The sequence below is a fragment of the Leopardus geoffroyi genome, chromosome C2 (genome assembly GCF_018350155.1).
Source record: "Leopardus geoffroyi isolate Oge1 chromosome C2, O.geoffroyi_Oge1_pat1.0, whole genome shotgun sequence".
In the NCBI taxonomy this organism is placed as follows: Eukaryota; Metazoa; Chordata; class Mammalia; order Carnivora; family Felidae; genus Leopardus; species Leopardus geoffroyi.
The window spans coordinates 152,466,460-152,493,864 of NC_059333.1; the positions used below are offsets into that span (position 1 = coordinate 152,466,460).

At 41.7% G+C, this 27,405-nt stretch overlaps 1 protein-coding gene across 1 annotated transcript; it reads right to left on the reverse strand.

Moving 5' to 3' along the window:
* Window positions 1-671: 671 nt before the first annotated feature.
* Window positions 672-26,593, reverse strand: EXOG (exo/endonuclease G). The gene is made up of 6 exons (XM_045436538.1): window positions 26,363-26,593; window positions 23,997-24,146; window positions 20,655-20,794; window positions 19,071-19,147; window positions 16,243-16,357; window positions 672-1,493 (listed from the first exon to the last, which is right to left on the reverse strand). Exons 1-6 carry the CDS (start codon window positions 26,523-26,525, stop codon window positions 1,032-1,034), a joined length of 1,107 nt encoding a protein of 368 aa, XP_045292494.1. The 5' UTR covers window positions 26,526-26,593; the 3' UTR covers window positions 672-1,031.
* Window positions 26,594-27,405: the final 812 nt, after the last annotated feature.

Below are 27,405 nucleotides of genomic sequence, written 5' to 3' on the forward strand. Positions count from 1 at the left end.
AAAGAACATATCAATTTGGTACCATTTGGTCACTAAAAGAACCGCATCCCTGGAGGCAAGTAGGGGCTCTGACAGACTCCAAAAAAGCAATGCCCCCTAACTTTCAAATATCTGTGATTATTTCTTCCCAAAGAGCTAAGGAGGGTTTAAGTCAGAGGATTCAAGATTTGGTTCGATGGCAGACAAGCAATCTCTTAGCAAGCAGGCCCAGGATCACCGATCCCTATGTGTATATATATATTTCTGAGTCAAAAGCCTCTGTGTGAGGATTATTTGAACCTACCTCACGCTGTCCTTTCTTCTCTGCCCCACATGCCTCCTACCTCTGTGAGTTACTTCTTTGGAAAGGTGAAGCCTGGACAAAACACTTAAGCTCCCTAAGCCTTAATTTCCTCGTGTGTAAAATGAGGACAGTGGGATTTACCTCGGAGAGTCGCTGAAAGATAATACATGTAAAGCACTGAGCTTAGTACACAGAACATACTAAGCGCACGGAAAACGTAGCCGAGTGCTTCCGTATGACACCCGTGGAGGATCAGCAGGTCTGTGAGAAGAAGAAACAAATCTATGCCACTATAACACACGTGGACAGGACAACGCACAGAGGATGTCTAAAAGCCACCTCAAAGAGCAACTCGGGTCCTAGAGAAAGAAAACACACAACACTGGACTTGAAGAAAGCTGGGCAGATACATCACACACAGTGCGTGACCTGGAGGCACAAAAACAAAATGCGTTCACGTGCTAACATCCAGAGGGACACAAAAACAATGTCATCTTGTGGTCAGAGTCCTGTGAACCTGACACAAGACCAGCACACAACCTGCAGACCTCACAGTTTCCTTAATTAGTTCCCACATCAAATAAAATACTGATCTCTCATCTTTTGGATCTTTTATCTCTGGAGAGAAATTTAGTCTTAAGTTTAGGATTTCATAATTTCTTTAAAGCCAAGCCACGAAAATACATTAGCCTGGAGAGGACACACCTGCTTCATTAGAGATGCTCTCGCACGTCTTCTGAGATAGCAACTAAGATGGCTTTCTCTCCAGGATTCCTGACTGCTCCTTAGCTTTGAGTTCTTCTAGTTTCTTCTTATAGCGGTTCATGAAGTAATCATCTGGTTCAATCCCTGCGTTCTTCAAATTTTCCATGACCTTTTCCAGTCTGGATACTGATCGGGCTCCCTCAATCTTTCTCGTGCTCAGGTACAGGGTGAACTCCTGGAAATCCAGGAGTTTACAGGTGTCCACAGAGCAGATATTCCTGATACCACTAGTTCTATCCAAATGAGGAAAAAACACCAGTCCTGATAACTTCTCCAGGTCCTGAAGACTCACTTGGAATTCACTTAACTGGCGTTGGAAGCCAATGGCTTCATTGGGCACCACGAAGGCCCCTAGTGCCAGTGGTTCAGCGGACACTGGGCTTCTGCGAGCCAGGATCACCTTATAAAGGTGCGAGGGGACCGCCACATTATCCTCACCGATCACCTAAAAACAAAGCAGTCATGTGAGCAATGCTAACTTGTGCTAGCAGTTCCCAAATTTTTCCTGAAAAGATTTTTAATGCATTTCTGAAAAGGCATTTGTAAGCTACCTTACCAACGGATTTAAATTCAACTGCCAAAGGTAAGAATAAACCAAAATTGAGATTCGCAGAGAAGATGAGCATCTAACAGGTCGATTCTGATCACATTCTTTAAAATAATGTCATCCCAAAGAGTAGAGGTCACATTCTCTGCTCTGTTTGTAGGACAAAGGGCAAAGGAATGTCATGAGTGAGTCCTGGGTTTTTAACGGGCAAGAAAAGCTGTCATTTTTCTCTTCATCACATAATCAGAACTTCTGGTGCTCTAAACATCCAAAGGTCAAAACCCAGCTTGGCAACTCCCCGCTCTAGAAATAAAAATATGGCTTTAGTTTATCAAATTCACTAGGGAGCTCAACAAATAGGCCTCAGAAAAGCAGCCAAACGCACCACGTCGGTATTACTATCTCCAGTTACGCCTTGACTGTGGCTCATTTTTTAAATTCAATTAAGTAAATGTAAATGCCGTTAGCTCAGAGTTTTGCACACTCTTGGGCCTATTATCAAACACAGAACTTCAGAATGTCATCAAACCAAGCACTATAGAAAGGTATCCATACAACAGAAGAGCCAGAGCCAGGGTCAGGCCTGCAAACAACTTGGTTGCCTATGTAGGTTTGCTCTAATAATGAAATAACATTATTATGGAGCCTTTTCAAATTTCCTTCCAACTGGCTTAAAAGCCATATCCGTTTTCTGAAAAAGGAAAACTGAACATCCATTTCCTTAATGGCCTCCAATAAAATGATACGATCCAACTACAATATGCAAGTGTACTACTGGCCCTCCCAGGTCCTTCCTTTGTACAAGTAGGCATTTTGCTCCTGATCAAAGCTGCTTGCTACAGGAGCCCCTGCTGGGAGCCCAGCTAAGGCAGAGGGATGAGAGCTACAAGGATTCTTTTCTGGTTTCCTCTAGCTTCTACCTACATGGCACACAGCCTGAAAATGCCATGGCTATCTGCTGTCTGGCACGCACAGAGGTTCCACTGCCAAGACCAACGGCAGGGCTACAGGGAAGCCCCATCTACAGGATTGCTTTCTGCAACTACTGTCTCTGGAGTTAGTGAAAGTGGCTGATCAGGGTTCACTTTAAAGTTTATGAAAGTACACAATCTATAGGCACAAAACCCTACACCCCTCCAACGTATCATTTATGAAGCTGAGGAAATGAACGTACTCTTCAAGGCAAAAACCATACTGAAGGTGAACTCTATAGAGATCCACAATGAGCCTACACATCACCAACAGATGTCAACTCAACAGAGCAACTCAGAGGCGCTATGGCTGCCGCTGCTGGAAACACAGAAAGGGGCAAGCTTTACAATGAATGCAGCTGGTGTCTGTTTTCAAGAAGCTTCCCATCTAGATGAAGAGTCAACCCCACTGCTTCCACCAGAGGCAAAATGTGGTCAGATGCCAATACGGAGCACAAACAGCACTAAGGGAGTGGCGGCTAGGGAAGCCAGGGACCGGAACTGAGGGCACAGCTGCAGCTGAGCCATAGTTCACAAGGGCAGAAGTTTAAATGGGCTTCAAGTGTTAGCTGGGGAGCCAACAGTGAAGCAAACCCTTGATGCCACCTGGCGGACATTCTCCACCACTGCAGCACAGCCTCAGACCAACTATGAGGCGCCTTCGAGCCCATTCGCTTGATGGTGTTCTCTCTCCATGGACTCTTTGTCTACAAACAAATAGCAAATTTCAAGAATGATTAAATGGTCATGCCCATCTAGTGCCAACCAGGGCTTCTAATCAGAGTCTTTGAATTCCAGCCAAAAGTAAAGAAGTTTGACGTTTTAAGATTTATAAAAATAAACCATTTCTATTAGGTTTTCAAAAACACACAATAGCCAGAGGACCTCCAATACTACTATTAAGCATCCTCATGGACACAAAAATTCCTACTAAGAACCACATCATGTGATTATTTCACCCATGACCTTCTCACAATATGTCAACAAGGAGGGGCAAAATACTACCCCTAGAAATAAAGAGAAAAATGAAAACTTAGTCACTATCTTCTCTGATTTAGTCTGCTTTGTTCTTAGGAAGTAAACATCTGTAACCTGTTTAAAATAGGAACCAGCAACATTTGGAAATTCTGAAAATCCACTCTTTCTTCCTTGAATTTAAGACTTTTAAAAAAATCGTAAAATATTTTAGAGCTATCATCTTTGTAGACAACTCAACCTACACAATAAAATTATGCCAATTCTGGGAAAACTGGAAGTCTTTCACAAAATGTTTGTAGAAACTGCTAGGGACCGAAACCCCAGGGACTTGGTCAAGTCCTGGCTTCGCCACTAGGCTGCAAGTCATGTCCACTGGTACCTTCTTTCCCCCTTCATAAAATAAGTAGTAACTATCTTCATGCTGCCCATCTCACAGAATGGTTATGAAGATACAAAGATATGTTACTTAAAAAAAAAAAGCTTCAAAATCTGCAAGACCTATGTAAAAAGTAATTTTTGTAGTGGAGGTCATTCAAAAGATCAGATGTAATTTCATTTGGTACAAAAAACAGTTCTGCTGAGGGACTGTGGGGAAATATGGGATCGAGCAAGATTAGATCAGTTAAAGGTGAACAATAGGGTTTCAGAAGGAAGCAGGATGGACACAAATGAGACCCTCGACAAAAGGCTCGGGGCTTAACATGACCTAAGTCTTCAGTAACAGTAAATCAGCACAAATCCTTGTCGTAGAAGATTTAGGTGTAAAAATACCCTACAAAGGAAACCCTCACTGCTGTTAAACCAAAGAGCATGGAACTCTTGTCAAGACTGTAGCAAAAACTGGAAATCAATTGGGGGTGACTAGGAAACAAAACATAGACAACAGCCATAAAGCTGGCACTCACTCGCGACCTAAAGTTAGTTTTTGTACCTGCTGGCCTGAGGTGTCCTTCCGTCCAAGAGACAGAAACGACAATTTGCTCTCGCTGCCCCAGCTCCACACACACACAGAACTGGAGTGCCAGAAGAGACAGGCAATACACAATACTCGGGCTAAGGCTGCCATTTGTCAGGTCACAAACATACACCTACTGGGCCTTAAATAAAATTAAGCAGCAGCATGAAGAAAACACAGGTACCTGGTAGAATCAGTAGATATAAGATATCTGGTTACATTCCCCTGGTAAGACAAAAAAAGAAAATCTGAAAGCAAATCTGTTAGACCCATCAAGAGACCAAGCCCTTAAAAAATCAAGACAATTGGGGTGCCTGGGTGGTCAGTCGCTTGAAGGTCTGACTCTTGATCTCGGCCCAAGTCATGATCCCAGGTTCGTGGGATGGAGCCCTGCGCACTAAGTGTGAAGCCTGCTTGAGATTCTCTCTCTCTCTCTCTCTCTCTTCCCCCCACCCCCCGTCCCCACTCTGCCCCTCTTCCCTGCTCACACTCTCTAAAATAAAATAAAATAAAATAAATTAAATAAATAAAATAAAATAAAATAAAATAAAATAAAGTCAAGCCAATCAAGTGAAAGAAAGAAACCATGTGTCAGTGTGATAAATAGGGACTCCATACCTTTGAGGACAGAGGAAGAAGGAAAGGAGGGAGTCAGAACATGTGGCAAAATCAACAGGCAGACAGCCAACCCTTGTGTTAGTGTTAAGCCCGTGCAGGAGCTCGGGCAACAGCACAAAGCCCGGGAGACAGTGCTGCGCAGGCTGGGCACCTGCTCCGGGTAAGGATGGGGAACCGCCAAGTCTCAGTCCAACCAGCACCACCTTCCCACTGTCCATTCTACTTGGGAGATTTAGGGTGGGAGGAAGGAGATACTGCACCAGTAAAATAATTTATTTTTGAATTAAAACAGATACGGACATGAATAAAAGCTCTGCCTAAAGATCAAACAGGAAATTCAAAAGAAAAAAAAAATTACTCCCTGATCACTTCAGGTGATGCCTCAAGATTCCTGAAAGCAGGTTTCCCCTTTCCTCCCCCTCTAGGAATCGGTTTGGAATGAGTCTGGAAAGTAATGCTGTAGAATGAAAACGCGGACTGTTGAGTACTTCTAACATTACCACCACCACCACCGAGGTGACAAATTTGAAGCTCACTTTCTTGTCAGGTCAACTATAATGTTCAGGCCAGAATCTTCAGGTATGTTTCACTTGTCTGGAATCAATCTCTTCTTGAAACTGGCACATCACAGAAAGCACATGGATGACCTCAGCTATAATAAAGGGGGTGATTCTGATTAGAGCTGTCAGATGACTCGCTTCTGATAAAATCACTGCGACTAATCCTCCCTTGGGCCCACATTCACTCAAGTCCTATGACGCTCTGATCCTTTCCTGCATATTCTAACAGACATTTCCGCCTGGCTAGCAGGGATCCTCCCCTTGGCCCATTTTCCGTTATTTTTGCATGCTAGCAGATATCACTTGCAACTGCTCTCCATTTTCACCATCTTTTACCTCCTGGCCTTAAGCTGCTGTGCAGGAAGAGCACAGCAGTCCCTTGACTGTAGACTTTTGAGAGCTTCAAAGAACAATGCTATGAACGACTGGCAGCTCTCATACACGTAGGCAGACCCATGTTTGGATCTCCCCTTTGACAACTACTAGCTATGTGACTTGGACTTGACCCCTTAAAACCTCAATTCCCTTATAAAAAAAGACAGCCACTACTTCCTTGTAAGAACTGCTTATGAGGACTGAATGAGATAGAAGGTCTAAAACTGCTTATATACCGTGTGGTAGGTCCAGCCCTCAATTAATACTAGTTCATTTGCTTCACTTCCTGTACAGTATACACATACATGCCTCATTGCCTAGAAAGAAAACTAAATAAACACCATTTTTATTAGCTATATGCTCCTAAAATAAGGTTCAGAACATAGTTGTAAACAAGCAATATTAAATGGCTGAGTCTGAGAAAACAAAACACTTTCCAGGCATTCTGAACTGCCATACATAATTGCAAGATATTCTCTTGAAAACAGAAGTTCACAACTCAAATATTTACCCTGAGGAGAACAAACCAGTCTCTAGGGCTGGGCAGTGCTGCACCCCCTTTCTCAGCATCACTAAACGACGTGGTTTTATCCACAACTGTTTTCTTATGAATAGCTAGAGAACAGCCCGAATGTTTTTTAGCTGGGCATTTAAGGCTTCAAACACCTGGCTCCAACCTTTCCTGTTATTTTTGTCTCCTTCCCTATCTGAGCGCTTTATCCCAACTGTCTGCAGAACTTACTGTTTTCCAGCACATATCCTACCTTCTCCTATCAATTCCCCTTGCTGGCTTTGCCTTCCATGTCTCCTTTCTTTAACCAAATTCTCCCAAGTTTACATGTGTGTGTACATATGTGTATGCATACGTAAAATTTTGGCCCAACTAAATTCTTGAAATGGCAAGCTGAAACATTTTTTCCTAAAGAATTTACTAAAGGATCATATTTTGCTTTCATGATAATAGATACACTACGGGCTTCTAACTTTAAAATTCCACCTGAAGTCGTTTGATCTGAAAAAATAATGCCATGTGTAACAAAAGCTGTATTACTACAGAGAAAATGTTAGTGAAAACACAAATATAAAAAAGTAAATCACTTCGATATGAATCTTAAAAAAATGAAAATCTATATCCCTCCCCAGGGATATAGATTCCTATCAACATTCACCTGTACATACACATACATACACATACATAATACACAGTTAAGTGCTTTATTTATAAGCAGGGTGTATAAATCTCCACACACAAAAAAAAAAAATACAAAGGAGCAATGAGGATGGAGAAAGAAGGTCTTCCGAACAGTGAGCCACTAAAGGCATTAGAATTTGTATACTATGTTCTTCGGGGCTCTCTCCACCCACTTTAAGCTAAAAATAAATGTGGTGAACACACATGACAAGCCAACAGCAGACGAGCACTCAAGAATCAACTTGCCACCCAGATCCTGGTTTCTAAATACCAACCCCCATTAAAAGGAACCAGGGCTCTGTGGAGAGAAGGCTGATCCCAGAGTCTGGCCAAGATGAGCCTTGGAATATCACATTATTCCACAAAGTAGAAGCACTAAAAATACAATGAGGATGTGTCAAAGCACACGGGAGACAGTCTAAAGGGGCTCCCACTGGCCAAATCAAAGACAATTTGAGCATCAAAATGAATACACAGCAGATCGATTAAAACTCACTGAATAAGACAAGAAACCATCAATTCGCACTGATAATAAATAAGAAGGAAAAGCTCTTCCTTACAGCAGAACATCAACTAATAAAAGTAGAAGGAAGAAGAATTAGAAAATCATTACTTGGCAACAATTATAGCATTAATTGATTTAGGCCAGAATCTTCAATGGATCTAAGACTAGCAGGTGACAGTTTGAAGAGGAAAAGAATACTTAACACAGCCTCAAAGGACTTCCACAGATAGCTGATTAGATTCAAAGGAGCAATGATAACTTAGCAGTGAAGAAATCTCGAGAGAACCACCTTATCAAGTGATCTAAGGTAATATCACCAATAGCAGGACAACCCGACAGCACATGCATCCTGCTATGATGCACCGAGGTGCACACAAGCTCACCTCTGAGGTGTTCTGCCAGAAACAGAACTGAATTTAATCAGAGGAAACAAGAGATAAACTCAATTTGAAGAACATACTACAAAACAACTGGCCTATATTCGTCAATGTCAACATCGTTAAAGACAAAAAGGCTGAGGAACTAACTGTTTGAGATTAAAGAAGGCTAAAGAGACATGACAGCTAAATGCAATGCATGATCCTAGACTTCATTCCCTATCAGGGAAAAAAGGCTGCGTGACGAATATTGAGGCAACCGCAAGATGTGAACATGGACTGTACTGTGGATACTATTCTTAGATGCCGAATTTCATGAATTTGATCATTGTACTGTGGTTATGTGAAAGAATGGAGTACTTAGGGGGAAAGGGACAAGATATCTGCAATGACCTCTCCAATGGCTGAGAAAATCCTAAGAATAGGTGCACGCATACATAGAGAAGAGGGTGCAAACACTGCAGAGAGCGAACAAGTCCAGGTGAAACAGGTAGCGGAGTTCTCTGTTCTTGCAACTTTTCTACAAATTTGAAATTACTTCAAAATGAAATGGTTACAAAATACCAACGTGCTCTGCCAAAGGCTGTGCAAAAAACTAATGAATAAGGATTTAAGGAGGTTTCCAGTTCAAAATGGCAACCTGGGCTGAAGCCTTTGCTCCTCTCTCCCCCAATTAAAAAAATATACACATATTGGGGCATATATATATGCCACCGGGGGCTCAGTCAGTTAAGCGTCCGACTCTTGATTTCAGCTCAGGTCATGATCTCACGGTTCATGGGATCGAGCCCCACGTCCAGCTCCATGCAGACACTGCAGAGCCTGCTTGGGATTCTCTGTCCCTCTCTCTCTCTCTCTCTCTGCCCCTTCCCTGCACTCACTCACACTCTCTCAAAATAAATAAACATTAAAGGAAAAAAATCTAAACCAGCTTATGTCACTATCCTGATCAAATAGCGTCGTCGCACCTCCCTGAATTCGATCCGGACCTCTCCCCATTGCCTCCCTCTAACTGCCCTCCTCTTCAGTGCTCACTCTGCTCTAGCCACGTTGGCATTCTTGCAGCCCCCCGAATACGCCAAGCTAATCTCACCCCCATGTCTCTGCACTTGCTGGAAAACTCCCCATAGGTTACTCTCTTACTTCACTTAGGTTTCTGCCCAGTCTCATTTCCCCTTAGCAGCCAATCCTTTCCTTTCCAACTCCGTGTCTTCTTTTGCCATATGGCACTTTGTTTATTGTGTATCTCCTCTCCACTATAAACTTGTTTACAGCTGTTATCAGAAATACCTAGAATAGTGCCAGGTACACAGTAGGAGCTTAATAAATATTTGCTGAATAAAGGGAAGGAAAGAAGGGCGGGTGAGAGAGAAGGGTTGGAAGGCAGGAAACAAGCAGTTCGTATTAGAACAGAAGTCAGAGGGCTCCAAGAATGATGTCTTCAAGAAGAAACTGATTAACCTTTTTAAAAAATAGCATGATGGTAAGGCTAAATGGTCTGAACTAGAAAGTAAAAGCACCGTATTCCATTCTTTAAATGGAATAAATTTTTTTTTTTTACATTCATTTATTTTGGAGAGACAGAGAGAGACAGAGCGTGAGCAGGGGAGGGGCAGAGCTTGAGGGAGACACAGAATCTGAAGAAGGCTCCACCCAGGCTCCGAGCTGTCAGCACAGAGCCTGACATGGGGCTCGAACCCACGAACCGTGAGATCGTGACCTGAGCTGAAGTCAGACGCTTAACCGACTGAGCCACCCAGGTGCTTCATTCAAAATGGAATAAATTTAAATGGTAGCAATTACAATACCCTGCCATCTTTATACCCCACTTCTCAGATTTTTGTTGTTTATGGAAAACCTCTCTCAAGTGGCACAACTTAATGATACAGGATTATACCTACTTCTCCACAGATCCAAACATTCTATTTAAACATTCAGAGTACTATACATGCTGCTTTTATACTTTCAGCGGAGTCAGGATTCTAAAACTCAGAGACCAACGAGGGCGAGACAGGAAATATAAATGGATGAAATGGACCAGGTGAGGACTACGGTGAATGGAAAAAGATGTGTTCCATTGAGAGAGAAAGCTGCTACTTCACATGCCCTACGGGAATATGTGCCAAGTGTTTGAGTCATCTGATTTTTTTAAGAGAAGCTAATACCTGGATTTTTAAAAAAAAATTTTTTAAGTTTATTTTTGAGAGATAGAGGGAGTGAGAGAGTGCACACGAGCAGGGGAAGAGCAGAGAGAGAGGAGAGAGAATCCCACGCAGGCTCTGAGCTGTCAAGCATGGAGCCCAACACGGGGCTCAAACTCACAAACCGTGAGATCATGACCTGAGCCGAAATCAAGAGTCAGATGTTCAACCAACTAAGCCACCCAGGTGCCCCTAATACCTGGATTTTTTTTGTGAAACCTCCCAATTATGAAAAATTAGCAACTAATTCAAAAACAACACACTGTGTTAACCAAGTCAAATAATCTACACGCTGGATGTGCCACAGAAGGCCTGTCTAGAATCTCTGCTATAGGCGAAGCTCAGACCAAATTATAGCTAGCAAACGCAAAAATAAATGCCATAAACCTTGACAATACATAAGTAATAGATTAAGAGGTAAAGATTGAAGTATATTACGTAAAGTTTATGGTGCAAAGTTTACCAACAGAAGAACTAAAAATAACATGAATGACATAATGGGACAGTGTGTGAAGTGAACCAAAGAAAATTCATGCATTTCATAGTGAAAGAAAGCATCAACAGAGACCATTTAAATTGGGCAAATCAAAATTAAGAAATACAGTTTAGCACCCATTATTCTCAGACAGGTAGATAAACAGCAGAAGAACTAGGAAACTGGACAGTGGGGCTGGGACGGGAAACGGTCCCTCTCATACCTCTTATACTATCTGATTTTCATTACTATGCACATAGAGTTCCATAACAATAAATTTTTAAAGTATGGATTTAAGGCTCATTAAAAGATTGTTTGGCAACTACGGCTTCAACATGAGGGGGGAGAAAAAGCATCAAGATTAAACTATGTTTAATATAAGCATCTAACTTCACAACTTCTAACATAATACATAATTTATGAAAAATAGATTCAAAAGTTGTTTGGTTTTTTTGGGCTGTTTTTTTTTTTTTTTTTTTTTTTTTTTTTTGAGGTAGAGTGAACGAGCATGCATGCGAGCGGGGAAGGGGCACAGTGGGAGAGAGTGCAGAGTCCAACACAGGGCTTGACCCCACAACCCTGGGATCATGACTTGAGGCCGAAATCAACAGTCAGATGCCCAACCAACCGAGCCACCCAGGCACCCGTCAAAAGCTTTAAAATTAACAGAAAGGCATCTGCTCTCTAAGGTTCTGCGGATGAGAAAAAGGAAAAAAAAAAAAAAAAAAAAAAAAAGAAATTCTGCCTTACTAAAAACTTCCTTACTAATTCCAGGACCGTGCCCCATGCTTTGATACACATCAAATTAACACACATGTCAAAATAATAACCTTGTATAATTCAGTCCAAGTGTACTGTATCTTTCAGATATTATTTGAAGTTCTTGATATGACTATGGGCATTTCCTGATTTCAGTACAAATGAAGTTTACTTTTCTGTTCTTTTGGTATTATTGATTTCTGATGGTTGTAGGGATGAGAAAAGTCATGACTTCTGGACTCCAGACGGACTGGCACCAACAGAACCGGAGGCAGAGAACGTCACTGGAGGACTCTGCCACACTGCAGGTGTTCAGAGCTTCAGCAAAATCTGATTAAAAGTTATTAAGAAAGTTGTTGACTCAAAGAAATGGAGAGAGAGGACTCACAGGATGTGAAATCCAGGAAAGAAGGGAGAAAGCAATCAAAAGTGTAGTTTGAGGCATGTCATTTACAATTCTGTATACATCCTCCTCCCACATGACAGGTACTTGAAGGCTTGCTAGATTAAAGATTTGTCAGTGAGCATGCATAGATCCTATAAATTAATATGGATATGGAAAACTAACAGGACAGGTCCAGAAGCCCAGAACTTGAAAAAAAGACCTAAGACCAATAGGGCTTTAATACAAAAACAAGAAAACAAGACTATTGCTCAAAGTATACCCTTCAGGAAGCTGATCGTGGCTGCTCTCACACATTTCATCACCATGACACTAATTTGGGTGAAGACAGATGACAGGTCTCTTTTGAAACTCTCTTTAAGGACTGGATAGCAGTCACTATTTAGGAGAAGCAAGGTAAGTCTTTTTAGTGGTTAGTTTTACATATTCCAGTGTAATGAAGAATTCTCGTATAGAAAAGATATATTAAAATATATGTACATATACATGTTTCATCCTAATTTCAAATTTAGAATTTGCAAGATTAGCACTAAGAACACCTGTGTGTCCTTCACAGCTTCATCAACTGTTAACATTTTGCCCACTTTGCTTTATTACGTTTTTCCCCTCTGTATTTTTCGTTTCCCTAAACCCTTTGAAAATAAATCACAGAACCATCCTTCAGGATGCATTTCCTAAGAGCAAAGACATTCACTTACATAATCACAGTACAACTATCAAAATCAGAAAATTAAACACTGACAAAATACAATTATCTAATCTACAGGCCTCAAATGTTGCCAACTGTCTCAATAATGTCCTTTTTAGTATCATCTGTTTTCTGATCTAGGATCTGATCTGAAATCACACAATGCATTCTGTTTTCATGACTGATGAAGCTCCATTAATCTGTAATATTTAGTTGCTCAAGCTTTGTCTTTTACAACGCTAACATTTTTGAAGAGTACAAGACAGCTGTTCCACAGAATGACCCTCAAAGGAGTTTGCCTGATGTTTCTGCACAGTGAGACTCAACGCTATGCTTTTTGGCCGAAATATCACAGAAGTAACATTGCATTTTTCTCAGTGCATCACACCAGGAAATACAGCTTATCAGTAATCCCATTATTGACAATATTAACCTTGATCACTCGGTTAAATTTCTCCACTGTACAGTTACCACTTCTTGCTTTGTTATTAATAAGTAATTTGTGGAGAGATTCTTTTAACTATATAAACTTCCTACTTCCCTTCCCATAAAACTTTCACTCACTAGTTTTAGCATCTACTGATGATTCTTGTCTGCATCACTTATTACCATGATGGTGGCAAAATGATTTTTCAAACTCATTCTTATAAATTTATTAATTGACATTCTACAGTCAGCAGAAGTTTTTCCTTACACTCATGTATTTACTTATTTATTAGAAGTAAAAACTCTCCTCCAATTTAATAGATGTACAGGCCATTATATTTTGATATCAAAGAGCCCCGGACACAGTAAGGTGGAAGGCCTGCAAGCGCATTTCTATGTCCTTTTGACGTGTCCTTACCATATAAGCACTTCTTGCTTTCTGGCACAAGATGTTCCATTTTGTACTTTCCCTGTACCAGGCCTGGAATCAGCCACCTTTCCACATGCCAAGTTCTCCCAGTAGAAGATGGTTTTTTATTTTTTATTTAAGGATTATTTTAGGCTAGCTTTTTTTTTTTTTTTTTAAGTTTATTCATTTATTTAGAAGAGAGAGACCACACGCAAGCAGGGAAGGGGCAGAGAGAGAGAGAGGGAAGGAGAGAATCCCAAACGGGCTCTGAGCTGATAACTGACTACTGATAGCTGACATCATGGAGCCTGACACAGGGCTCAAACTCCTGAACCATGAGATGGTGACCTGAACCAAAATCAAGAGATGCTTAACTGACTGAGCCACCCAAGTGCCCCATTAAGTTTTTATTTTGAGAGAGAGAGAGAAAGCAAGCACGGGTTGGGAAGAGGGGGAGAGAGAGGGAGAGAGAGAATTCCAAGCAGGCTCTGTGCTGTCAGTGTGGAGCGAGACATGGAGCTTGTTCTCATGAACCATGAGATCACGATCTGAGCCCAAATCAAGAGTTGGACACTTAACCCACGGAGCCCACCCAGGTGCCCTGAAGATGGTTCTTTAGAAACAAGATCTGGTCTCAAGGTATGCCCACTGCTGATAACATATCACTGCTTTTAGGCCCGTTCAGCAAAAAGAGCTGGCAGATATTTTTATAAGCTATATTTTTAAAAATTATACCCAATTTAAGGAAAAAAATATACTTTCAGCAAAAAATATACTACAGCATTTGGCCAACCCGTATTTAACAAATATCCAGCCAAAAAAAACCTAAAAAACAAAAAACCCAACTGTTAGTAAATGGTATTACTGGGTTAATTTTCCTTTCATACTTTGCATAAATTCTTCTACTACACAATAAGCTAGTCATATAAATCTTCCAATTTTATGAAAACAAAGCACACATAAAACTAACTTCATCACTTAAGGTTTGAGAGTCAAAGTTAGGAGAACCTCTTTTCCAACGGCAAGAGTAAAGAGGATTTAACAAAGCTCAAGAATAATTAATATTTTAAAAATAAGAGAATACAGGGAGCCCATTTTTTTCTTCTACCAAAAGAAAAAATACTAAAATCAAATTAGCAAACTGATCGGAGGAGAGAGATTAACCTGTTTAACATACGAACTCCTGTGCCAGTCCTTCCCTCCCATAAGAACTGCTGGAATACTCTGAGGGCGCGAGCACCTAGGTGAACACTCTGGATGCTTATACATCACTACGCGGCTGATCCAGACAGGCAGGTAATAAGCAAGTGCGACAGGACATGCCCTAAAGTTACTTTTGTTATCCTAAACCTGTTTCTCAGGTCATTCAATTCTTCACAGATTTTCTAACCAAACCAGCGTTTACTAAATATCTGCTTTCTTCCTAGAGCTGAGCTAGGTGTTCCCTCCAAATACATCGCTTGGACCTACAGGGAAGTCCTTCAATCCCTCTTTGCTCACTCGATCACCTCTTCCTCTCCAGCCCACCCGGTTCCCTGCCCTGGACGCACCTCACAGTGTGTCACTGTAGGAATTCAGCTACCCTCTGGCCGCAATCCCCACACCGCTTACCCTCATACCATGCGCAGGCCCTCACACCGCTGATTCTGCTCTTACGGTTTAACCTCTCTTTCCGTCAGTCCGTAGGGTTCTTAAGTATCTTGCATGTAAAAAAACTTCACCTTTTTTAAAAACTCTAGCATCTACAAGAAAAGCCATTCCTCCCACTTACTCTGCTCACTGCCCCCTAAATATCATTTGGACTTTTTCCTCTCCTCACCAAAAAATGAGTTCAGGGTTACTCTTTCCCATATTCCTCTATCGTCCTCCCTCCAGCTGCTTGTGGCGCCGTGTCTGTTCTCATATGGACGGACCACTGCAGTAATGTCCCATTCGCCTCGCCTCTGACTTCTCTTTCAAACAGCCCTTCCTCCCTACTTTCTACATAGTGCTGCCAGAATACTCTTTAGAAAACCAAAACGAACCAAATGTCTCCCACACTTAAAACAAACCTAGGACCTCTCACTATCTAAATAGTAAAATCTAAGCCTTCATGGAATACAAAGCCCTCTACTTACTATCTGGCCCCTGTCTTACCCGTACTTGTAGAAATCACCCCCTCGGAGCCACCCATACCTGTGTTGAGCCCTAAGCTGCAATCTTTATTAATGAGACCAGAATTGCAGACCTCTGCTGTTAATCACAAATGTCCCGTGCTTACACTGCTCCATCTTTTGAACTCCCAGGCTCCCTTCCTGACTCAGTTTCTTCTTTTTCTCTCTCATCTTAAAAAATTTTAATTCCAGTATAGTTAAGATACAGCGTTATATTAGTTTCAGGTGTACGATACAAGGATTCACTGACTCAGTTTACTCTTACTCATCTGTCAAGATCTAGCTCACAAACCACTTCCTCTGTTAAGTCTTCCCAACCCACACAAATAGAGCTGGTCAGTCCTCTTGTGATGGCCCTTCACCATGTATTTATCTCTGCTGCAGCATATCACACTCTAATGTGATTAATTTATAACACATCTGTCTCCCTTTCTAAACTGTGGGCTCCCTGAAGTCAGTGGTTACTTTTCAATCCATCATTATATCCCCGATGCCTATGATTCCAACAGGTGTTCAATAAAGGAAATTAGAAAGTAGAATACAGAATGAAATTATAATCTCATACAAATAACATAAGCCTGAATGTTAAAACATACCCCTACCTGGTAACTAACTGTTTTCTTTCCATCACTTCCAGTCTGAGGTAAAGTCAACGGTCCAGATACGATCCAAACATCTTCAAACCTCTCCGTCAGTTCTCGACAGTACATTTCCATTCTGAAAAACAAAGCAAAAAAAAAAGGTGTGATACTCTCACAGACATAAATACAGAAGAGAAGCAAACCATTATCAAATCCCTAGGAAAGACATCAGGAAAACTCAATTTCACAGATGAATGTGAACAAGACAATATTGCACAAAACATCATACGCATATAAGCAATAATTGTCCCAGTTCTTCACTGCACAAAACTTAAAAATTAAACACATTCATACGACTATCTACATTTTCCTGTCTGTGCACTGAGTATACATTTCAGAACTGAAATTGTCTTCTCCCTTATCTTTCTGTGTTGTAATTCTCAATCATTTTTCAAGGGTTATATATCATTTCATCAAGTTGATACACCTTAGTTATTTAACCATTCCTCCTGTGGGGCAAATGGGTTCATCCTAACATTTCTTACATAACACAACATTCCTTAGGATAAACTTCAAGGGCCAGAATTACTTTACTGAATACATATTTTAATAACACTTGATTATATGCAGCAGCAGTATTTTTAATGGTATTGTACCAATTTACTCTATATACTCCAAAATACGACCCTGCAGTTTCACAACAATCCTTACCACTGGGATTCATCATTTAAAAATGGCTGCTAATGGGGCGCCTGGGTGGCGCAGTCGGTTAAGCGTCCGACTTCAGCCAGGTCACGATCTCGCGGTCCGTGAGTTCGAGCCCCGCGTCGGGCTCTGCGCTGATGGCTCAGAGCCTGGAGCCTGTTTCCGATTCTGTGTCTCCCTCTCTCTCTGCCCCTCCCCCGTTCATGCTCTGTCTCTCTCTGTCCCAAAAATAAATAAACGTTGAAAAAAAAAAAAAAATTTAAAAATGGCTGCTAATTTACTCGATAAAAATGGCGAGTTTAATATGCATTCTTACACTGCAGTTGGCAGACATTTATGAGAAATTACAATGTATGTCATCATCCCTCAGCTTCCATATCTAAAAAATAAAATCAACGGTATTGTACCTCACAGCATATATGCATAATTATCAGGCAAATTTTCCTCCCAAAAATATATCCCTTGGGAAAGGAAAATGTTAAATGCTTCCACAGGTAGGCAACCAGCCAAAACAAAAAGGAAACTATAAGACAAATATCCCAGGTCTTCAACAAATAATTGGTAAGGATTAAAAAAAAAAAAAAAGGATTAGAAAGCAAACCTACCCAAACCAATCAACCAGAAAAAAAAATTAAAGACGGAGAAACTTGAACACTAATTGTAAAATTGGTAATAAGGAATTACTGCTAAATTTTTAGGGGTAATAATAGTGCTTTGCTTCCATTTTTTAAAAATCCTTATCTTCTAGGGGCACCTGAGTGTCTCAGTTGGTTAAGCATCCGATTCTTGATTTCGGCTCAGATCATGATCTCACAGTTCATGAGTTTGAGCCCCACATCAGGCTCCTCACTAACAGCGTGGAGCTCTCTTGGGACTCTCTCGCTCTCCCTTTCTCTCTAAATAAATAAAAAAACTTATTTTAAAAACCCTTATCTCTGGGGCGCCTGGGTGGCGCAGTCGGTTAAATGTACGACTTCAGCTCAGGTCATGATCTCGTAGGCCATGAGTTCGAGCCTTCCGTCAGGCTCTGTGCTGACAGCTCAGAGCCTGGAGCCTGCTTCAGATTCTGTGTCTTGCTCTCTCTGCCCCTCCCCCGCTCATGCTCTAGGAATGAATGAACGAATGAATGAATGAATGGTTACAAAAAAAATTTTTTTAATAAAAAAAAATAAAAATCCTTATCTTCTAAAAATATATGGGAAAACAATTATAGATAAAATATAGCTGTCACCTGCTTAAAATAATGAGTGGGGGAAGGGAGGGTATGTAGAGAAAACAAGTGTGGAGCTATGACTGTAACTGCTGAAGTCTTTCAAGTGTGGGGTGCTCTCCTAATTATTTTAAACCACAAGTACTGTTTGAGAAAAATGCAATAGCCTGGAACAACCTCAGCCAGTGGTAGTTTTCGATGCTTAAAGAGATCCCCTGGTAGATCTGGTTAAGTGTCAAAAAACTGCAGAAGGCCCAGATTTTTTTTTTTTTTTTAAGTTTATTTACCTTGAGAGAGCATGCATGTGTGCACAATCAGGGAAGGAGCAGAGAAAGAGGGAGAGAGAGAGAATCCCAAGCTGACAGCCTGTAGCCTGACATGGGGCTAGATCTCACCAACCGTGAGATCATGACCTGAGCTGAAATCAGGATGCTCAACCAACTGGGCCACACAGGCACTGCTCCAAATTTGATGATTTAATAGTTAGGTTCTATCTATCTATCTATCTATCTATCTATCTATCTATCTAAAACTGGTTAACAGTTATGTTTAACTGTACCAAAACTTTAAAAAAAAAAAAAAAGAAAGAAAAGAAAAGCAAGCTCAGCAACTCTTGAAATACACGTAAAAAAAGTACAGTGTCCTCTGGACATACTCAAAAATTTCTTAATGCTCCAGTAATATTCTGAGTAGTTTCTTCCAAAATTTGGCTTTTGACCAGTGACTTTTGCCACTTCAAAATGGCTGGCTGCTTTGAAGTCTGTACTCCCACAGATAACTGTACTCCCAAGACCACCACTAGTCCAAAGGACTTACCTTCAGTGGCGTTAGCCTTTGAGAAAGAAAGAGAAACAGTTGATGGGCGCACTAGTACATTCTCCTGGCACATCATTCATCTCCCACAGAATCACATTTTAAAACTCTCACCCCTCACCTGTTCCAATATCCAGCATTATTATCAAAATTCTGAGGCACAATATTAGAAAGGTAAAAGGTTTCAGCCATGGCTTTCTGTGAAAAGAAATAAAAATAGTAACCTGCACGGAAATGCCTTCCCCTTTGAGATTTTACAAAGAGATACAAAAAGCAGTTTCTTATACGTTAGCTCTAGGCAATTACAGTGACTACTTGTTTAAATAAATGAGAGCCACGGTTATTTCAGGTCAGAAAGCCCAATACAGATTATTCAAAATAAGGACTGTAACAAAATAAGTAGTTTGGTATGCTAGCTTTCTTTATAATTCTTACAATTCAAACCTGTTACATAGACTCTAAGAACTAAGTTTCCAATGTAAGCTAAAGGGTAAGTTTTCAGCCTCTGGCAAAGAATTTCTACATAAAGGTCAACTTTCAGAAACTTTATTTAAGTCATACAATACAACATTTTAGTAAAAAGTGGCAGAGAAGGATTCCTTGCTCTTCTGAATTTCGGGCCACTAGGTGTGCATTCATTTCACATTTCTGACCCTAAACATAAGGCTGTCGTCGTATCTCCTTCCACTGATCTATATTACCATCAATTACCTTCTCTTCAAGTAGTGGTTCTCAACCTTGAATGCACACTGGAATAAGCCAGAGAGCTTTAAAAATATTGGTGCCGGGTTCCACCCCCTAGAGTTTCTGACTTAACTGCTCTGGGTCTGGGCATCAGGACTTTTTTTAAAACATCCCTAGGTGATTATGAGTATCTAAGGTTAAAAACGACCACCTTAATGACAATAATCACCAAAGTTGATGCAATACATGTCCATGTCATAAAAGACATTTCTCTCCTTTTTTTGGCAGAGAACTTCTTTTACTTAAAGTAAAGGACACTAGGAAGACATGATAACTAAGTGTGATGGGCGATTCGTGACTGAATATGGATCAAAGAACGTTGTAAAGAATGCAACTGCAACAGTTTGGCAAATCTGAGCATGAACTGTATATTAGAGAATATTATTGTACAAATACTCAAAAATACATGTACAGACACTTCTTGGTACGATGATACTCTTGTCATATATACATATATCCTCATTTCTTACATGATACAATCTCCTGAGCAATATCTATTTAGGGATAAAGTGTTATGACGTCTGCAACTTACTGCTGATGGTGAAAAAAGAATTGTATATACATATATATGTATGCACACATAAAGAAAACATATCAAAATGTATTGGCTATACTATCTTTTTAATTTTCCTACAGGTAAAAATGTTTTTGCTGTATTCTCAACTTTTCTACAGGTCTGAAATCTTTCAAAATAAAAGTAAATAAATAATAAATAAATAGCTCCTAGTGGCTCTCCAGTTCTTTTACACAGTAATTAGTTTGACTTTTCAACCTATTTAAGAATGTTTTACCATCTAAGCAAAAAAAAAAAAACTAATTAAAGTCAGGAAGAAAAATGCAAAATAAGAGTATAGAAATTCTCAAATACTAAGGTTTGACTCCTATGTCCTTAAAGTCCAAGTCCATTGGTATATAGACCACCAGCCCTGTATTCCCACCCCTCCCAAAACAATCTGCCTACAGATGAAAATTTGTTATTTCCTGCTGGAGCCATGTGTCCTCGTGACCACCCACTCCCAACATAGTCTTCATTGAAGGCACTGAAGGTTGGAGGGATGTTGGGATCAGGCTTAAATTTACAATGTTTTCTGTCGGCATCACCTACAGAAAAACACACAAAATGGGTAAGTTATCAGTGGATAAATGTTCCTCAAGATTCTCTAAGCAAGGCAAGCTGTTTGCTGCTGGCTAGTATCTCTCTGAGTAGCTAGTACTTAGTGATTGTGTGCATGTCTCAAGTTCCTGGGATAGTTCAGATACCTCATCTGAATTTAGCAAGGACTAGTCTAGGAAAGAATGCTTTTTGCACAGTGTAGCTATCTCATATTCTTTTGTTTCTAGCCTTTCAAATTAAAGGAGAAAAATCCTCTGGATAGTATTTAAGTAAAAACAACGACCAAATAGCTGAACTATATAAAAAGCTTACTACTAAATAAACTCTTGCTTTTCAAAAGACCCTCACGCATTGTATTTTGTGCAACTGTATTTGATAAGTTTACACGTACTGAAATAATGGATATATATAGACACAAAACAATTTGTCCTGGGCAGGCACAGTCTGGGGAGGGTGAAAGTGTCTCTGATATCTTGCTTGTCGCTGCTTAAGCCATGACAAAACAAACATTTAGGTTATGAGTTCAACCCAGAAATTTCTGAAACAAAGTATCTGAGTACCACATGGGAGAGAAAAAAAAATCTCAATTTATTTCTATTCTAACACTGCCAGGATAGTTTGCCACAACAGACATCAGCAAATCCTAACAGTACATTTTCCACTGTCATTAGGCCAGATCTTGTTAAACTACAAAAATAATGGGGATAAACGGAACATACTCAGGCTGCTATTCAAACAAGTTTAAAATGGAGACCAATGAAGTTACTGATTCTAATGTCATTTCATTCAGCCAGAAAAATTTTAAATGATCCCAAGACTCAGAATAAATTACCTACTACCTAGCTTTTTAGAGCCATGTCGTAAACAAAACAATAACTGAAGAACTGATAGTAAACTTCTAAGTGTCATTACCACTGGAATCACTTCTTTGCATGCCTGGTTGTCTCGAAAATTCATTTGTGGGAATTTCCAAAGGCCTAGGATGAAGATGCCTTCCTTGAGATAGATATAAACCTGCTCCGATCAGGTATCTGGAGGCAATGCCAGAGGAAGACCACGCTGAACCAAGTTCAGGACTTAAGGACTTAATCCATCCAGGCTACGTGGCTTTGGGCTGTAAGTGTGCAAGATAGCCAGTGTGTGGCCTCAACTTCTCTGGAACAGGTTTTTTATTTTCCTTTTGACCCTTTCCTGCTCAGTGCCAAGACAATCTCCCATACAGTCCCTGAAGGTGAGCAGGCAGGTTTGTTCTGGTTCACCCTTCCTCCCCCACGGTGTAGCCCTCTGGGGTTCCAGGCTAATGTGGGAGGGTCTCCTATAAGACAATCTACCTTGGGTGAGCCTCAGGTCTTGCCTTTAGTCCCCTTCTCCCTACTACAAAGGTGTGGCATCAGAAGCAATGTGGCTTTGGTTTACCAGGATTGCCCTTACCTCTCTGGATTCTAGCTCTCCCCCAAATACTGGCTTGGCAATTCACTATCATGCTGACTCGTGTGTGTGTGTGCGCGCGCGCACGCGCGTGTGACTTTTTCCTACATACTTCTTACATACTACTACTAACATTTCCTGTCATTTTTTAGCAGAGAGTTAATGGGAATAATTTGGTGTGTCATTACTGAAAACAGAAGACTCTTTAGACTAAAATCAAATAAATCACAGGTATCCTGCTTCCTGTTCTCAAATATTATTTTGCTTCCTCAAATTACACAGCTCACAGGATTTACAACGTGAAATGCCTTGCTTTTCTTATATGCCTCTGAAAATGGTAACAGGAGGATAAAATTAGTACAACTGAAATTCCTTACACCTTGGGAAAAGTCTTGTATTTAAAGGAAATCCATTAGGCTTGAGACTAACTAAACCAAATGAGTGTCTCTCGATGTAAATTTCTAATCAACTCTCAACTGCTATCATAAAGTTTCCAACTACCTCAGTTTCCTTCTAGCAGCAAGCAGTCCAAGACTTCTGCTAGTGTGCTGGTTGGCTGCACTCTAGACAGGCATGCACTCATATGAGTATCAGCATTTTAATATATGTAAACATAACATGCACTGTAAAGCAAAAGAGAAATAATGTGTGGGCCTTACAGCAAATTAACAGCTAAATGAACTATGAGTAAACAACTATGACAAAAGGTAATACCTTATTACATAAAAGAACTCCCACAAATCAATTCAAAACATCACATCTCAACTGAAAATGGTAACAGTAACTGACAAAGAATAATTCACAAAATACTGACTTTCACTGGTAACCCCAAATGGAAATAAAATCAGCTATTAAATTGGTAAAGCTCAATAATGCTCATTATGGGTGAGAAAGATAGGACAAGTAGTTAACGGTAGATACTGTAAACTGGAATAATCTCCACAGAAACCAATTTAACATTAAATATCATCTTAATTACAGGAGTGCACCAAGACTTAAAAAAACACACAAACATACTTATACACCTGCCTACCTCTCTAGTCTCATTTCACACATTCTCCCTTGTTCTGGCCACTCTGGCCTTCTTTCAGTTCCCTAAAGGAACAAAACTCTTCACATTGGGGCCTTCAAAGATGCAACTGTGCTTTTCTTTCTGTCTGGAATGCTCTTGTCCACACCCCATGGCCCACCCAACTCCTCTGCCTAGGTAACAGTCATCCACCCTCCAGACCATTTTCTGGGGAGAACCCTTGCTAATCAAAATCAGGTTCTCCTATATCATCTCTCATCACATTCTTTACTGTTCCTTACTTACACTAACCTAACTTTCAATCACTTGTCCTTTGGAACAGTTATTACTAAGAGCAATTATACATACATGTTTAGTGGTTTGATAGGTCAGCCATGTGCCATGAACATAGAGACCATCTGCTCTGGTCCCAAGGCTCAGCATAATGCCAGACACATGGCAGGCACTTTAAAAATATTTGCGGAGACAATGAATGAATGGTGCTAGTTGTAGCAATATTTAAGACAGAGCTTTCAACTCCTATGTCAGGATATGGATCCTCTCAGCCTCCGAGAAAGCTGGGAAGAGTCTGGGGCTCCTCGGCTACCAGGTAGGTCCATTTATCTAAGTGAGTCTTGCAAACATCATCATTTTCTAAATGTGCTATAATGTGGAAGAGGTTGAATCAATAATCTTCCTTGCTCTAAATTTAGAAACATCTTTCATCAATGCCATTACTTCTAACCACCTACCCATTATCTTGCTTTTGGATATATGTTCAAGTACCCATCTAGGCACCCGCTTCGACTGATCATAAGACAAGGCATGATTAGTGTAACGCCTAGTCTCTGTTCCAGTTAAAGGGACTCCAAATTGTTCCAAGAGAGCCTTTTCTGCGCAACCTAAAGATGAAAAGGGGGGTGGGGGGACAAAAACAAACAGTTAGTGATTCTTACTAGGAACAAAAAATTATAAGTCAAGGGAGAGGGGTGAGACTTACCAAGGACTGGCTCAAAAGTCTAATCAACCAGATCCCATTTTGTAATTCATTCTGGAAACATACTTATAGTCCAAAGCATTTGTGTACCAAAGTGAATTTCAAGAACCACTGGCTCAGTTGTGATCATGTGACATTTGGCATCACCTACTCCTCGTATTGCAAGACATCGCTCGTTTCTCAAGTTAAAATTTACTACAAATGTTTGCTCATCTTGCAGAACATTCGCAGCACAAGTTACTCGCGACCCAAGGTTTTACTGTACTTCCGAGGCAGAGGAGACAGCAGACTTTGCCAGTAATCAGTTGTGTGGTTTTATCAAGGTAAACTGCAGCTATCTCATTAAAAGTTTTTCTTAATAATTATTTATTTTTGAGAGAGAGAGACAGAGCACGAGCAGGGGAGGGGCAGAGAGAGAGGGAGACACAGAATCCGAAGCAGGCGCCAGGCTCTGAGCCGTCAGCACAGAGCCCGACGCGGGGCTCGAACTCACGGACCGCGAGATCATGACCTGAGCCGAAGTCGGACGCCCAACAGACTGAGCCACCCAGGCGCCCCGTAAATAAAGACCTGATCTTACTGGTCTTTCACACCAAATGTCCAAATAGGTGCCCCACAAAGTGCTGTGTATACAAAAGCAGCAAAGGAAAAACACGTCATTACTGGTCACTGATACGACTGAGTGGGAAAGAGTCTACCTCCTCATTACATTTTAAGAGTTAGCGTGGGGACAAAAGCACCGCCTTTTAAATTTTTTTTTTTTCAACGTTTATTTTTTTTGGGACAGAGAGAGACAGAGCATGAACAGGGGAGGGGCAGAGAGAGAGGGAGACACAGAATCGGAAACAGGCTCCAGGCTCTGAGCCATCAGCCCAGAGCCTGACGCGGGACTCGAACTCACGGGCCGCGAGATCGTGACCTGGCTGAAGTCGGACGCTTAACCGACTGGGCCACCCAGGCGCCCCAGCACCGCCTTTTAAAAGTATTTTAGAAGACCGCCATCCACTGACAGTCGTCTTCAACATTCTGTAACTGAAGCAGAGATGTGCGCTGCTCCAAAAAGTGGTAAAACTGGTATCATTCCTCCCAGTGGGAGAAACCAAGCACACATTTAACACGGACTCGGTGAAACTAATCCTCTCCTGATGCCTTCTCCAGGTCTTCAACCTACCAGAGCCGTTCTCTTGCTAACTGCCAAATATCAGAAGGAACCAGTTAAATCGGCAGGTCAGGGAAAGTGTAAACAATGAGCATGAGCTCTTTTTCCCTGTTAAATATAAGGGAGCCCTGGCAGCTGCAGGATTTACATACTTTGGAGAACAGCGAGCAGGTGTGAAAATTAATAAAGGGAAACCTCACTAAAGGGGACTCTGGATGCTCGGAAGGGGAGGCTGGAAGGGGAAGCCACACCACTCCATGCCAGCTACAGGAAAAACCGCCAAGCGGGAAGAATCCTCAACGCCAGGCCCCCGGGAGGGAAAAGATGTACAGGGCAACTCCTACAAGAAGCTGACCACCCATGCGACTCGGCCAATGAGAAACTCCTCACCCTGCACTTTTCTCCAACGGACTTTTCAAAACAAACCCTCCCAACTTCCTCGGTCGCCTCCATGAAGTTCCTCCCCCACTTTGGGTGCTGGATTTGCCTATGGTTTTGCCATAGCTTGCTTGTCCTCAATCGTGAATTCTCTGCTCTTTCCGAATGAGCCCATTTTTTCTGCTGACAAAATAACGTGACAGTTTGCAGGGTTAAGGCGGGTCCTCTTCGTTTGAACGATGACAAAATGAGGACAATAAACTAACTCATCTGCTAACACTGTGTGCGGAGTGAACGACCTAAGGGAGGCCACAGACATTAAAACAAACATACATGTGATAAATACTTCGGTGGTAGATGATGAGAAAACGAAGATGGAGAAGTACGCGAAGGAGGCAGGCGACAGTCCAGGTGGAGCGGGGAGGCCGGGCGGAAAGACTAGGAAGGCGGAGAACCCAGGACCCCCGGGCTCGGGGACGGCAAAGGGAGAAGAGCCGCGGGTCGAAAATTACGATTCACGCTCGAGGTGGGAATCCGGCCCGAAAGCCGGGCCAGGGAAGGAAGAGCAAGGCCGACAGACTTACCGTCGGGCTCCCTCACCGCCAACGCTGCCTCAGCGCCCTGACTCCGGAGCACCTGCAGGGCCGTGAACCCGCCTCCCGCGGCGCCCACCACAGCTCCGGCCATGAAGACACTCAGGAAGCGCCGGGAGCCCCTGAGGCGGGAAGCAAAACTTCCCGCGGCCATCTTATTCTAAGGGCCTGCCTTCTACAGCGGCGCACGCGCACACCTGCACGGTCGCCTGAAAGCCAATCGCAACCGCAGGACCGACACACGCATGCGCAACCTGGGGTCGCCCGGGACAAGCCCCTCTGGAGTCGCCAGAGGTGAGGGCGCAGGCGCACACCCTCCGCGCTGAGAGTCTCGGGAGCCCCCTGGTGGCAAAACTGGCGGCCCGGGTGTCTCCGCGCCCCGCCCCTGGTCCCTTTGATCGGGTGATAGGTGGGAGGCATGACATCTGGAGGGCGCAGTGGTGTGCACAGAGAGTCCTGAGAAGAAAATACTTTCAGTGTCACTTAATAGGTGAGGAAACCACCTGCACATGGTTACAGTGAAGGCCTCAGAGCCACGATCCCAACTCCGGTCTCATTCCATAACCTGTGCCACATTGGATGTCTTCGTGACACCTGGCTGTGAAGTCACAGTATAGGAGTCCTAACTTCTCAAAACAGCTTTGTACATCCCAAGGAGCCTCTTGACGAGACAGTACTCCGTGGTGGCTTAGGGCCGTGAATCAGAGCGCAGGGGTTTGGAGGCGCGACCATTTTCCACTTCAGGTGTGTTAACTTCACCTTTCAGGGCTTCTGGTTCCTCTTTCTCAGATGGGAATAATAGCAATAAATTCCATATATTAAATGATATTTAATAAATATATATTTATTATATATATATAGAAATTCCGTATATTAAATGAAATTTATTTGTATATATAAACAATAAAATAAGTATGATGAAGGTAATTAGACCATAGGCTTCTGGTGAGGATTAAAGATGACCATGCAGAGGGTCGCCTGGGTGGCTCAGTCAAGCGTCTGACTTGGGCTCAGGTCACGATCGAGCCCCGCCT